General features: G+C 31.6%; 1 protein-coding gene across 1 annotated transcript; it reads right to left on the bottom strand.

Moving 5' to 3' along the window:
* Window positions 1–6,181: 6,181 nt before the first annotated feature.
* Window positions 6,182–12,395, bottom strand: LOC146538046 (allantoicase-like). Its single transcript, XM_085187418.1, has 8 exons — window positions 12,243–12,395; window positions 11,646–11,844; window positions 10,460–10,540; window positions 9,653–9,813; window positions 9,022–9,178; window positions 8,096–8,242; window positions 7,548–7,726; window positions 6,182–6,840 (listed from the first exon to the last, which is right to left on the bottom strand). Exons 1-8 carry the CDS (start codon window positions 12,303–12,305, stop codon window positions 6,709–6,711), a joined length of 1,119 nt encoding a protein of 372 aa, XP_085043544.1. The 5' UTR covers window positions 12,306–12,395; the 3' UTR covers window positions 6,182–6,708.
* Between the last annotated feature and the right edge of the window lie 1,044 nt (window positions 12,396–13,439).

Genomic DNA, 13,439 nt, shown 5'->3' with positions numbered 1-13,439 from the left:
TATCATTACTTTTTGTATAGAAATTATAAGTAGGAAGATTCATAATGTAATCAAAATCAAAATATTCTTTATTCAATTTGCCCATTACAAGTACTTTTCCCATAGGAAGCTACTACGGCAAGAAACTCAAGAGTTGCTCTTTTTAAAACATAGTTTAGAGTAAGCGCTTCATAGGACATTTCTCTTCGCCGAATAAACCAAGTAGGACACCATTGTGATAATACACTTCTATCTTAATATTGTACAAATCTACTGCAGCCTTTATTTCGGAAGTAGCTCCGTACGTAGTTAAGCAAAGCATGTCTTCTTTAGAAGAGTAAGGATTCCCGTTTCGAGCGCTAGTGTAGATACTTAAATCATTCCAGTTACGACATACGTACTCTACTATATCGCAATTTATTAGTTTGTTGTATATCAATACGCTCAAACAAAGAATATGCAATAGCATGGAAGAGACAGCTCCCATCGGGAGGCATTGGAACAATTCGGTGTAAGTTCTTGTTTCAACCACAAGCAATTCTATTGAACGACTCATTGTTCAATATGTCTTGGAAAAAATATAAACAATAAGTTTATTAAGTGCTGAGGGTACCAATCTGAATTGATATGATCCCAAGGTCGACTTCGTAATGTGCCGTTTTCATAAGTGTTCCTAAAACCAGTAAAATCATGAAACCCAGGCCAAAAAAACCATTAAAATATGAGCGCCTTCGTACAATAAAATATATCTAATATAATTAGGTATTTACTTTTTTATTATGGTCAATAATATTATGTTTTATTACTCTTAAGACGATATTTAATTATATATGAAAATAGATTATATTTATCTATGAATCTCGGCTATAGTTTTTATTTTGTTGATTAAATGACAGTTGTCAGATTTGAAAGTAATTAATGTATGCTGCGTTTAGAAATCTGATATATTTATTATTATTATTTTCTAATTTTATAATTTTACTAGCGGACCCGGACGCGGCTACGCCTGCTTGAAATATAAGGATATAATTTGTATAGAAATATAATTTCAATTTAGATGAAATGCTAAAAGTGACTATTATATTTATTTTCATAAGGATGGATATCAAAATGACGCGGTAACGAACGCGGTCGCATAGCGACGACGGTTGTTATTAACATGGAAGAATAAATTGCATGTCAAATTAGAAAGTATTTTAATTTATTAGTACATATGTGTAATGTAATATTATATAGCCTATAGCACTTCTGTAGAATGCAGCTTTCATAGAAAACAAAAACATAGTAAATCGGACCAGTAGATCCTGAGATCTTAGCGTTCGAACAAACAAACAAACAAACTCTTCCGCTTTATTATATTAGTATAGATTGGAATAACTCAATACGCAATGCCTCCAGAATTCAATGGAAAGTGGAGTTACTGAGTGTCTTAACACTAAGTTCCCTCTGTCTACCCCGCTATGTGTGGGATACACCGTAAAGCGGATTTATTTATTTTTTATTATTTTATTTAAGTAATTTTTAATTATCTCTTATTTTTTTCTTATTTTTTTTATTAACAATTACTTAAATTTTTACTGTTAATAATTACTTTATAATTACTTCTGTTAAGATAGCTGGTAGGCTGACAAGATATCAAAATAAAAATCAAATCAGCTTCAAGCTGTATTCCGCACTAAGAAGAGTAGACAGAGAGAACCTAGTGTTAAAACACTCAGTAACTCCACTTTCCATCGGATTCTGTTGGCATTGCGTGTTGAGTGGCGGAAGTCTACACCGCGCCTTACCTCGACACCAGAACGAAGAAATGGAAATATAAGTTTAAATAAATATTTCATTTCCTCGAGTGGGAATCGAACTCACAACTAGTCAGGTTTTACAGTCACACTTTGTGCCCCTGTGCCACGACTGACCTTACAGATAGTATATTATTATAAAATTTTATATATATTTCTATCAATATAATTATTTTTTAAAAGCTTTTATTTATATAATTTTTTTAGTGTATTTTTTTTTCTGTTTTAGGATTCTGTACCTTGAAAGCAATAAAATAGAACCCTTATAGGATCTTATATAGGACTTAGTACTTAAATATTGTAATAATAATTTAATATCAAATACGTTAATCGACTATGCAAATACTCTTAGTATAATTAATAAGTACTAAAATGTTTAAATTATCTATTATATATATAAAAGGACTTGTCCTCACTGACTGAGGTAAGACGCACGCACAGCCGTAACCGGTGATGGTAGAAACGTTAAATCTGGACAAATGTTTACTTTCGTAATCTGGACATCCACTAAGAAGGGATTTTGAAAAATTTTAACCCTAAAGGGGTGAAACAGGGGTTGAAAATTTGTATGGAAAAAAAATTAAATCGGCACCGATTTTCATAAAATTTGAAATTTAGATTTTTAAAAGTATTTAATTGAACACATGTTTCATCGATTTCTAGAATACTCCCTCTAAGGGTGCAAATAAGGGATTGAAAGTTTGTATGGAAAAATATTTAAAACGCCACCGATTATTATAAAATTTGAAATTTAGACTTAAAAATATTTAATTGAACACATGTTTCATGGGTTATTAGAATTCACCCTTAAATAGGCAAGCGAAGCTGCGCGCGTCCGCTAGGAATAAATAATAATGAAGGATGTTAATCCATTTATTATATTTTTATATTTTTACGTGAAGCCCTTGAACTCCACATGATGACAGGCTTTCTCAGGACATAAATTAGAGTCATTTTCAGCTACAAATGGAGACATATCTTATCTTAAAATATACTTGAAAGCATCATGTTGTTGTAGATGGCTTACGTAAGTAATAGTGAAGTTAGTCTACAAAACAAATAAAATATTTACTAACGTGTGACATAAATAAAAGCAACAATATATAAATAATGCATTGCTCTTATATTATGCCAGGCGCTACACTATAAGTAAATGTGCCTAATTGAATCTATTTATTGAAAAATTATTAGAAAATATTAAAAAAATACTAGTTTCGGATTTTTCCCTTGATATACACCCAATTACTTAACCGGATGCTAAATTTCACCATTCTAGGTGATCTGGAACTTGGTTAACATTAAGGTCTATAGGTCAGTCACCCCCCTAAAAATTTACGATTTTTGGACGTCATTATCTAAATAACTGTTTGAGCTGTGTTTATGAAATTTAATGCACGTATACAGGTAGGGGGTCTTAATATTTGAGCCAAATATGACAGGTTTAGGTGGAATAGTTTTTGAGTTACGAATAGGTAAAAAGTGGCTTCAAATGGTTCGTGTAAAATAACACACGGTGCTGCTCGCCAGTTCTGTTCGTAAAAAAACTTGGCTACGCGCTCCGCGCGTTTTAAATATTTTTAATGATTATAAAAAATATAAACTTATAAAAGCTTTGCTATTTTTTCAACGATAATAACGTAGTAATGAAGATATAAAAACTAAGAGCTTAAGAAATTTCTATTAAAATTATATTAGATTTCGCAATTAATCTCTTAATCACTATAATCTCAGCTCGTTATAAAATATAAAAGAAGTTTTTATATTTTTAGGGTTATGTACCTCAAAAAAATGTCGGATTCCTTATAGAACCACTTTGTTGTCCGTCTGTCCGTTTATCAAGACCATTTATCGCAACATCGCGTGAAGGTGTCGAGAATGGAACTAATTAAAACAAATATTCAGTTTAGTAAATTTCAATTTAACTAATATCAAGAATTATATCTATTTTTCCTTGGAAAACAGAAAAAATCTTAATCCTACAAGCAAACGAACAAACACAAACAAAAGATAAGAGCATTGATGCATCATTTTTACTGTTTTTCATATAATCTTACTAAATTAATAATATTTAATTATAAAAATAAAAATATGTTAATAAAATGTAAATAATTATTATATAACAATAAATTACATGTGTAGTTTTAAGTTTACAAGCAGGCAGACATCTATTGTAACTGATTAAGCAAATTTTAAACCATTCATAATATTAGTAAACATTATTAGAGTATTATAAATTATATATTATAAATATATTTCCATCCAATTAGTGAATTATACGACAAATGAGAGCGCGCTCTTTTATATATCTACTCTCGTTCCTATATAATAAATTGTTGGTGTCTCATTAAAATGTACGTTCGGGAGTCATTCATAATCGTACGATATATTTATTATTTAGACAAGTCGCTAGAACCATCATTATTTCATTTATAATATTTTTTTTTATTAAGTTTTCGTATTGACATCTTCGTAGCGTAATTGGATGGTATTTTCCTATATATAATATTCCAGCTTTGTCCCGTATATAGTAAGATAAGTGGAGAGAACCTAGTGTTTCCTTTCTCTGCTTGCTGCTGCCGTCTGGAGATAAGGTACTACGCAGCACAGTGTTAAATTAAAAATTCTTTAAGAATAATACCTCTTTGAGGTCAGTCATGGCTATAGGCACAAGCTTGTAACTGTAAACGCAACGGGTCGATTTCGGCGGTAATTGGGGAAGTCTTAACACTAGGTTCCCTCTGCCTACCCTGCTGCGTGCGAAATAAAGCGTGAAGCTGATTCATACAGTAAATATTAAGACGACATTATAATTCTAATGAACCGCAGTACTCGTGTCTCTTATCAAATAACCTATGCCTTAGTAATCTATTTATCAGCATTGAACCAGTTCCGGCTGGATGTGATCCTGGAACTATCATAGTTCTGTACTCGTGTCGATAGCAAAGTCATTTGTTTTGTTTTGTTTACGAAACAATTGAGATAAATGTGGAAATTTTGGTCCAATTAGCTTATTAGAGTTATGTTTTATTTTTTTTATTGCGCAAGTAAACAAATATCCAATACTTGCTTCTTATATGCGGTGCGACTTTGACTTTATAAGATAAATATTTTTTTTTTTTTATTTTTTTTTCAATAATCATTACGCCAAATATTAAGAGATTTGTCTTTTTAACAGATAAGAGAAATGAAAATAACATAATTCATTCTCCCGAGTGGAAATGGAATCCGCAATCGGCGTGCTCAGACGCTGTGCCACTGCGTGACAACGGCCTAATAAAAAATAAATATTCACTATAACTACCAATATGTAAGTATATTTATCAATTCTTCAATATATTTTTTCTTTTTTAAAAAAAGTTAAGTTTTTCTCTTCTTACATTCTAAGTTAGTATAGATGCATAAAAACTTATTACCATTTATTCCGGTTAGTCGAATAATCCATCACGTGGCTATGGTCGGTGAATACTTTTTGTACGGCGAGTATGACGTGCGGAAAGGCAAAAAATACTTTGGTTTTCTCGAGTAAAAGGAAAATGGACAGCTATTTTATGCTATTACTGAGATATTTTGTATTTGTTGACTTTATTTTTAATATTCTCACGATAAGTTCCGCATATATAGTAGCGTAAACAAATTGAAAATAGTGTGAAGACTCACCGCTTTCCGCCCTATTTTCAAGACATTGTACGTTGAGTGACGAAACTCAACGCCGCGATTTTTCTATAATATAGCGAGGAAATTGAAAATAATTTCTAGAGTGGGAATCGAACCAACAACCGTCACGTTTACTGTTGATTTCAATTAGATACATATCAAGTTTTAATTTGATAAAGCTTTTGAATTTTTGGGTAAATAAAAAATGTAAACAAGTTTTAAGACTTTATATAGGTAAATAAATAGAGGACAACGCCTCGAGCTGACGCTCGTTTCCTTTTATTTGCTGTACTTGTTCTACGGATTTAGTCTGATTATACTAGATGATTATAGATAATAATAATATTTCTTATCGTCATTATTGTTGTAGCGTTAAATATGAACCTGTTAGTTAGTTTTTTAGATTTTCCACACTTACTGGTAAGAGAGTTGAAATACTCCGTTCTCTACTTTCCATCACTTTTTGAATATCGAAATGCAAAATGTAAAAATCTTTGTATTGTTGCCAGACCAAGGAAGTGCAAACACCTCATTCCCCGACTAATAATCAAACACAAAATTGTTCCGTTTGCTGGAATAAAAATTGAACCAGTAACTATCGTGCTTACAACCTGATAGTAGACTGCTACTGCCGCTGCGCCACGATAGCTTCAAATTCTTAGATCACTTATTAATAAATAATAATGTTTAAATTATTAATAGGTATACCTAATAACATTGCATAATTTGAATATGAGGCAATTAAAATCACATTAATTTATAACAATTTATTTATCATTAATAATACTTTTTATAATTATCAAAAAACATAATTTCTACATTTACATAGAAGCTAAAAATAAATATATACAAAAAGCCTTATATCTAATATATTTAGCCGACACACGGTTAACATTTCCTGACAACACGGTTTTTTCCACATACTAGGTATATACTGTTAAAACTAACAGGTACAATAGTCAGTGACGATTTCTCCTCATGTTTACTATACTATGAAGTAAAAAAAAGACAAGTACAAAAAAAAAAGCTTTCAGAGAACCTATTATTATTTTAACGTTGTGAAATTTGAACTCCCACCTTTATAAAGCTATCCAATTCCAGGAGGCACACAATCGAGTCCCCTCCGTTGAAACATTTCGATGTTTTCCAAAATACTAACATTTAATAGAATTATATTATTAGCATATTACAGCTATACAAAAAGCGAATAACAATTATAGCGAAGTACTGTATATTATTTCATTATTTTTTATTCCTATAATAATAACTGTATGAGACATCAAATAATAGTTGGTTCCACATGTCCAAACGTCCTTATCCTGCTGATGCCGCCATCTGGTGCGATGGTGACCCGTATGTGGGATATCAGGTCAGAGTTGCAAGTGAACCAATGTTCCTTGTGTGCTGATAACTGGGAAAAATACGATACTTTTAATTTATAAACTTGATTGTGGTTTATAGACTACTATTATTAGCTAAATTTTTTTTTTTACTTTCACGTTGTATCCCGCTACTAAATGCGGAATACTAAATATCCTGCTACAAACTTCAAACATTTAACCTTAAATAAATATAAAAATGAAACGGAGTAACGTGACACTACTTTTTTCAATTACTATTCAAATTAAAAAGATATGATGCGTGTTAATAAAAAAAATAATATCTATACTAAATCAGTTCTATTAATTAATATAAAGTACACACATATTCTATTTCATAGAATTTAGTGGGAAAGTTCGCAAAACTAAATAAATAGTTTAATTTATTTTTAGTAATTGGAATTTTCAATCAAAATACTATGATTTACATATTTGTAAATATATTGTAGACAAATATTAATCACGGGTATTGTTTACAATTTGTTAAAGCCATTCGAGTGAGTTTGAATTTTAATCAGCGTTTTAATTTACAAATAAATTAATTCCAGAACAAATTGGGTATTATCTAAATACTGATTTCACGTATAGTAAATATATATATTTTATTTATCACATAATAAAATGGCGGAATGGCGTTTTTAGCACTACTGGGGAGCAAAGGGAAGTTAGTGTTAAGACACTCAGTTCCCCACTCGAGTGACTTCTTGTAAGTGTCTATAATATCGAAATATATATTTACCTTGCTAGGTTTCAGGATGTTGTACCAAATAGCAGGTTTTGCTAGCGACCAGTCCTTTTCTAAGACAGCGCCTTCCACTTTGATTGAATCTGGGAAGTTGCCTTTGAAATGTCTAGTGTCTACACATATCTGTTTTATTCGACCGCTCGCTCCTAGTTTAAATACCGCCCATTCTTCACCTAGAACAGATTTAGTTATATTAGATTTTATTTTCAATAAACATATTGGATGGCAAAACAAATGATTAAACTATAATATTAATTTAATTACGTTAACTCTACTTATATAAATTTAGTAACGTAAAATTATTAGAATAAAGACATAAATAAACATTTTTAGAAAACGTATAAAAATATAGTAAAATGAAGCAGGCGTATATTTAGTTTAACATAGCTTGATGAGAAAGCATAGCCTAGTTATTAGAGCGCTTGGATGGTTTCTAAGAGCGGGTTCAAATCCCGCTAAGTTAAATTCTTAACACGTTTAAAAAAAAACATAACTTTTATCTTTAACAAATATTTATTAAATACCATTTTTTTTTCATCTACCTGTTACTTTTAAAGTGCCATCCTCTTCCGTTTCGAGTACTTCGGGCCTGTCCAAGCGTCTCGCTGTCTCCCACCCGTCAGCCATTTCCTCACTTTTATTAGGTTTTATTATATTGCGTGGATGACCGTAGTGTGCGTTTGAATAACCTTTAAAAACAAAAAAAAAAGGGGAAGCTTATTAGATATTGCAGATTAATATTAATTTTAAGTAATCGCCTTTATAAACGGTTTTTCTACTCTATTTTCAAGATAAATCATATTGGGTGACGGCAATCAATGATGCGTTTATTCTTATTACTAGAGCGAGGAAATAAAAATAATTCATATCCCCGAATGGGAATCGAACCCAAAACCGTTTATAGGCTATATCTATTAACTATTTAAAATATTAAATCGTTTCAAATATTAAATACACCAAAATATTTAACACAAAATATTAATTTCAATCCACAGCAACAGATACCTAAATTAAATAATAGAACATAAAATGGCATAATTAATTACGTAACTTAACGCCAAACGTGCTCGGGCGTACAAATTCAAAGGACAATTTAGATGCATGAATGGTATCGTGACAAAGAAGCGTCTTAAGTGTGCAGCTTGCGAAATGGCTGCAATTTATTTGGATCGTCTCGGGATAGAATTTGTGGACGCGATACTATTAATTTTGGCATATCGTTGAAAGCTGCACACAAATTATAGTTTCTTTATTTTTATTTTCATGCTCTTTCCTGCGCATAGCAGGGCAGGTAGGGAAAACCTGGGAACGGTGTGTTATGACACTTTGTTCCTATTAAGACACTTCTGTTCCCCATTTTATGCCGAATTTAGGAGCCATTGCGTGTTGAATGGCGAACTCAACTAGCCTAACTAGTCCTAAGAAGAAAAACATAAAATAATAAATAGAGAAATAAAATATTTAATACCTATACAAGTAGTTCCAGTTAGCATAGATGACAGATCAACTATTTTATCACTGGGTGGCAGTTCTGGTTTCGCTTCACCGTACACCCGCAGCCTGGCGATACCACCGTCGGGGTAGATGTTTACTCGGATGTGAGTCCATGCTTCGTCACAGAGAACCTAAGCAATAATTTATTTAGTCAACTGATTAATTATATGTGATTGTCGTGGCGCAGCCTATGACTATAAGCGACGGTTGTGGGTTTGATTCCCACTCGGGGGACGAAATATTAAATATTTTCATTTCTTCGTTCTGGAGAACGAGAAAGCACTGCGTCGACTTCCGCCACTCAACACGTAACGGTTTGAGAATTCAGCGGAATGTGGGGTCGGAATGTCTTAGTGCTAGATTCTCTCTGTATATCCTGCAATCCCGCGTGAACCTTAGAGTAGAATAGTAGCTTAGAGTAGAAAAAAGCTAAACAGTTTGTATAATTGAACCAGCTAACTTCAGCAACTACTACTTTGAATTTAAAAAAAAATCTTTTGTGTGTCAGTTATTCCTTTTAACCAAACCACAGGAAAAAGCCAGTTCAATCCTAAAACAACTAATCTAAAACAAATATCCAATACAGCCAAAAGAAAAGAACTAACCTTCTGATAGTTCATTCTGGAGTCACCGTAGCCGGGTCGCAGCGCCGTTATGGGGACGATCTCCTCCCATTTGTCAGAGTTAAGCTGTTCCACCCGTTTCAAGTCGCATTTGGTGCACGCCGAACCCATTTCCGCGTCCCTTTCCGGCAATAACGCTTCTTCTATAATTACGGTAAATAATTAGTGGTGTGGACCTCTAATGTCGGTTTTACCCTGATACCTTGTATGTAATTGTTTTTGGGTATTTACATATATATGAAGGAGAAATCTTAGACTTTTTAATTGTTTTTCTTTTTTAATTTTTAGAGTTCTGAATCCCAAAAGGTCCCTTAGTTGTTAGTTTGTAGCCCTTATAATGTTCTAGGATAGAAAAAGACAAAAGACTAGATAACAACTAGACTTCACAATAAAAATCATAGAAAACTTCAATAAAAACATTCAAATATGTTAATATAATGAAAAAAATTCGTCGCGTGCCGCTTATTGCTACTTTAACTACGCGTCGACAGTATTTGATACCATTATCCACCTCATAAATGGACTTAATTCATTTTATCTTGACAGTTTTCGATCTAAACTATTAACTGCTGAAATATTTTAATACAAATTTCTAGAAATATATTAGATTAAATTTAGCAGCTTAACCGTTAACGTATTTTCCTTACTAACATGATAAGCAGAGAATTCTTATTCGCCGCCTAATTTTCTAGACATTGCCAGCTAGAGTAGCGTACAATTAACGTATTTATATGTGTAATGAATGATACCATACCATGTTAATATGTTAATTATATATGTATAACTCACCTTCAGGTGTCAAGCAAGCGGCCTGTATAGAATACTTGGGTGCATAGTTCCCCGTGAAAAATGCGGTGTCGACGAGCAACCCTAAAACAACAATATTTGATTTAATATTTCATTTTTTATATAAATTAAAAAAAATTATAGAGGACGGTTTTTAAATATTTAATATTTTTCTTCCAGAATGCAGTGTAAAGTGGGGAACGGGAGTGTCTCAACACTAGATCAAAGGGATCTGCCTATCCTGCAATATGCAGATTACAGTATTAAGAAGCAGATGCTCTCCAAACTATATTTTTTTAGACGGTGAAGCTAAAAACAAATACAGCTTGGAGAGAGAGAACTTAATGTTATGCCACTCCATCTTCCACTTTCAGCATCAATTTGAAATTGTGTGTTTGGGTGGCGGAATTGAACACCGCACTTTGCCTTAGCAGAGCGGACAATTAAAAATGACTAATTTCCCGAAGTAAAGATCGAAACTATAACTATTGCATTTACAGTCAAATACTGTGTCATTGCGCCATGAAAGCATTAATTTTTTTTATAATATATTTAATAATATCATTTTATTAAACAAATACTAAAAATAAAGAAAAAATTAAGACTCTTATAATACCATTCCCTATCTAGATACCGCAAAATAAGTTCGTGTTTACAAGACGAAATCCTGCGGCATGTAATCTTTGTAATCTAAAGTAAAGCAAAGTGATTTATTAACGCCAACAAACTTTGTTGTTTCGGAAATTTCAACATTAAAACTTATTTTAAAGTAATCTTTTAAATAAAGTTAATTATATGTATACATTTTTTGTTATGGTTAGTATATTTTATAAGAGAAATTTGAACATAATATTTTGTTGGTTTATATTCTACCTCAACCAAAGATTATTCATAGGTATTTGTTTTTAAATTTCACGTTATATCCTATATGTAGCAGCGTAGGCAGAACCAAATATCAGACTGCTAGGTTTTCGAGACATTGCGTATTAATTGGCGGGACTCAACGCCGCACTCTGTATTGCTACCAGAGCGAGCACACAAAAATAATTCATCAACTCCTGTGGAAATCGAACCCTCAATCTTTGTAATTATAGTCATATTCTGCGGCAATGCCTGATGGTTTCTATAAGTAGATCTAGTTACAAAAATTTAAACTGCTACCACCACCTTAACAAATAATGTTATTTACCTCGTACAACACATTTCGTAGCTAACTTCAGTATGCACCAATCGTGTCCAGCTATCCTCTTCCGGCGTGTCTCCCACCCATCCATCCACTTCCCGAACTCTGTGTACTTGTCCGCCACAAACACTGGTTCCGTATCTGATAGCATATTCTCACATATCGCGAAGAAATCGTCGGTGGAAAACAGAACTTTGCCGCCAGCCTAGAGTAATAAAATTTCTATTATTTATTTTTTATTTTAGTGTAGATGACAACATGTGGCCTGGTAGTCTATTTAAAAATAACATATCATACCCACTACAAACAGAGATATTTACATTAGTAAATATTCTGTTACCTAATAAATGTCATTAACGTCTTTAATATTTCTTCATTGACATAATTTTATTGCAATTGTAAAGACGATACCTGTTCTGATAAAACCAAAACAAAACAAAAATATATACATAGTATTTATGATGATGACGAAAGACTAAATTGGACTAAAAATAAATAATAAATAAAAAAAACAAGGAACTCAAAGTGGAAAACGGAGTGTCTCATCATTATATTCTTCAATTTTAAAAAATACAATTACTTAAAAATAAAAAAAATACTTACACTCAAACTGGCAAATTCACTCAGTTCAGCAAAAGCGGGAACGTTATCGTCTTTTTCAATCATTTTTACGAAATAATAAATGAAGTAGGGATCAAATTTAGAAATCGAGTTTTCTCGAGTGAAATGACAATACTGACTGCCGATCTTTGAAGTCAGCTATATATATAGTTATTATTGGAGCAAGTACAAGCATTAATCGTTATCTATACAAATTCAATGATCGATTTAGTTTTGTTGCACGTACAATCGAAGTGACAAGTCTCGAAAAAAATATCAAAAGTTGTTTTACAAATATTTAAATTGTATTGTAAAAATTAATTATATAAAAGACAAATTATATTAGCATTAACTCGTTTTTAGGATTTCGTATTTATTAAGTAAAAGAGGAACCTTTTTAGGATCACTCTGTTTTGCGTCTGTCTGTCTTGATCTCAGGAACACTTGGATATCAAGTAGAAATTTAAATCATATACTCAGATCTACGGCCCTATGATTTTCTGAAAAAAAAAAAAACATGTTTCTATGTTTACTTAGAAAAACATATGACCGTTTATATCGCAAAAAACGCATCTTTCGACATTACAATGTGAATCAAGATTAATTGGGTACTTTCGTTTTACCTACAAATTTGTTAGCTATAAAATAATTTTTCTTTTCGATAGTACCTACTCCATATTCTAAGCGTTTCCAGAATAAAATTCTTAATAGACTTAAAAAATACAAGTGAACTAAATTTCTTACATAATAAACCGTTTTCATAAAAAAAGTAATAAAAAATGTAAATAGCAAAAACCTTGAAAAGTTCGTGAAAAACTGGCAGTATAAGAAATCTATAAAGTGTAATAAAAATAAATTGAAAGGAATTTTACATTACTTCGAATAGATTCATTATAAATAAACGATTGTAATTATTTTTTTGAGGTTATATCCAACAAAGGTTGGACATGATTAGGTTTAAAATGAGTTATATTTATTTAAAAAAATAACAGTTACAAAACAGTAATATTATATGAATATAAATTGTAGAAAAAAGGTTTGGTTCAACAAAATTGGAATTTTTTTTCTGTTCTTAATAGATAATAATAGTCCTTCGCCGAAATCGATCCCGTTAGCTTTCGAGTAGCAGATAGGCCCGTCACTATATTGAGGACCATTTATAAAAATATGAGCTACAATAAGGGTGTTAAGGGGTCTATC

This window comes from Heliconius melpomene, chromosome 6 (assembly GCF_056956725.1).
Source record: "Heliconius melpomene rosina isolate 202511_hmr_F chromosome 6, ASM5695672v1, whole genome shotgun sequence".
Taxonomy (NCBI): domain Eukaryota; kingdom Metazoa; phylum Arthropoda; class Insecta; order Lepidoptera; family Nymphalidae; genus Heliconius; species Heliconius melpomene.
Note: the sequence above shows the minus strand (reverse complement) of the source record. Positions and strands in the feature narration are given on the sequence as shown.

Bases quoted from the DNA above. Each gene is read 5' to 3' on its own strand.
- LOC146538046 (XM_085187418.1), bottom strand. From the start codon at position 12,305: ATGATTGAAAAAGACGATAACGTTCCCGCTTTTGCTGAACTGAGTGAA. The intron at 8,243-9,021 runs GTATTAAATATT...TTGTTTTTAAAG, and splicing joins AACTGGAACTACTTGTATAG to GTTATTCAAACGCACACTAC. The intron at 7,727-8,095 runs GTAGATGAAAAA...AATCTGTTCTAG, and splicing joins TGGCACTTTAAAAGTAACAG to GTGAAGAATGGGCGGTATTT.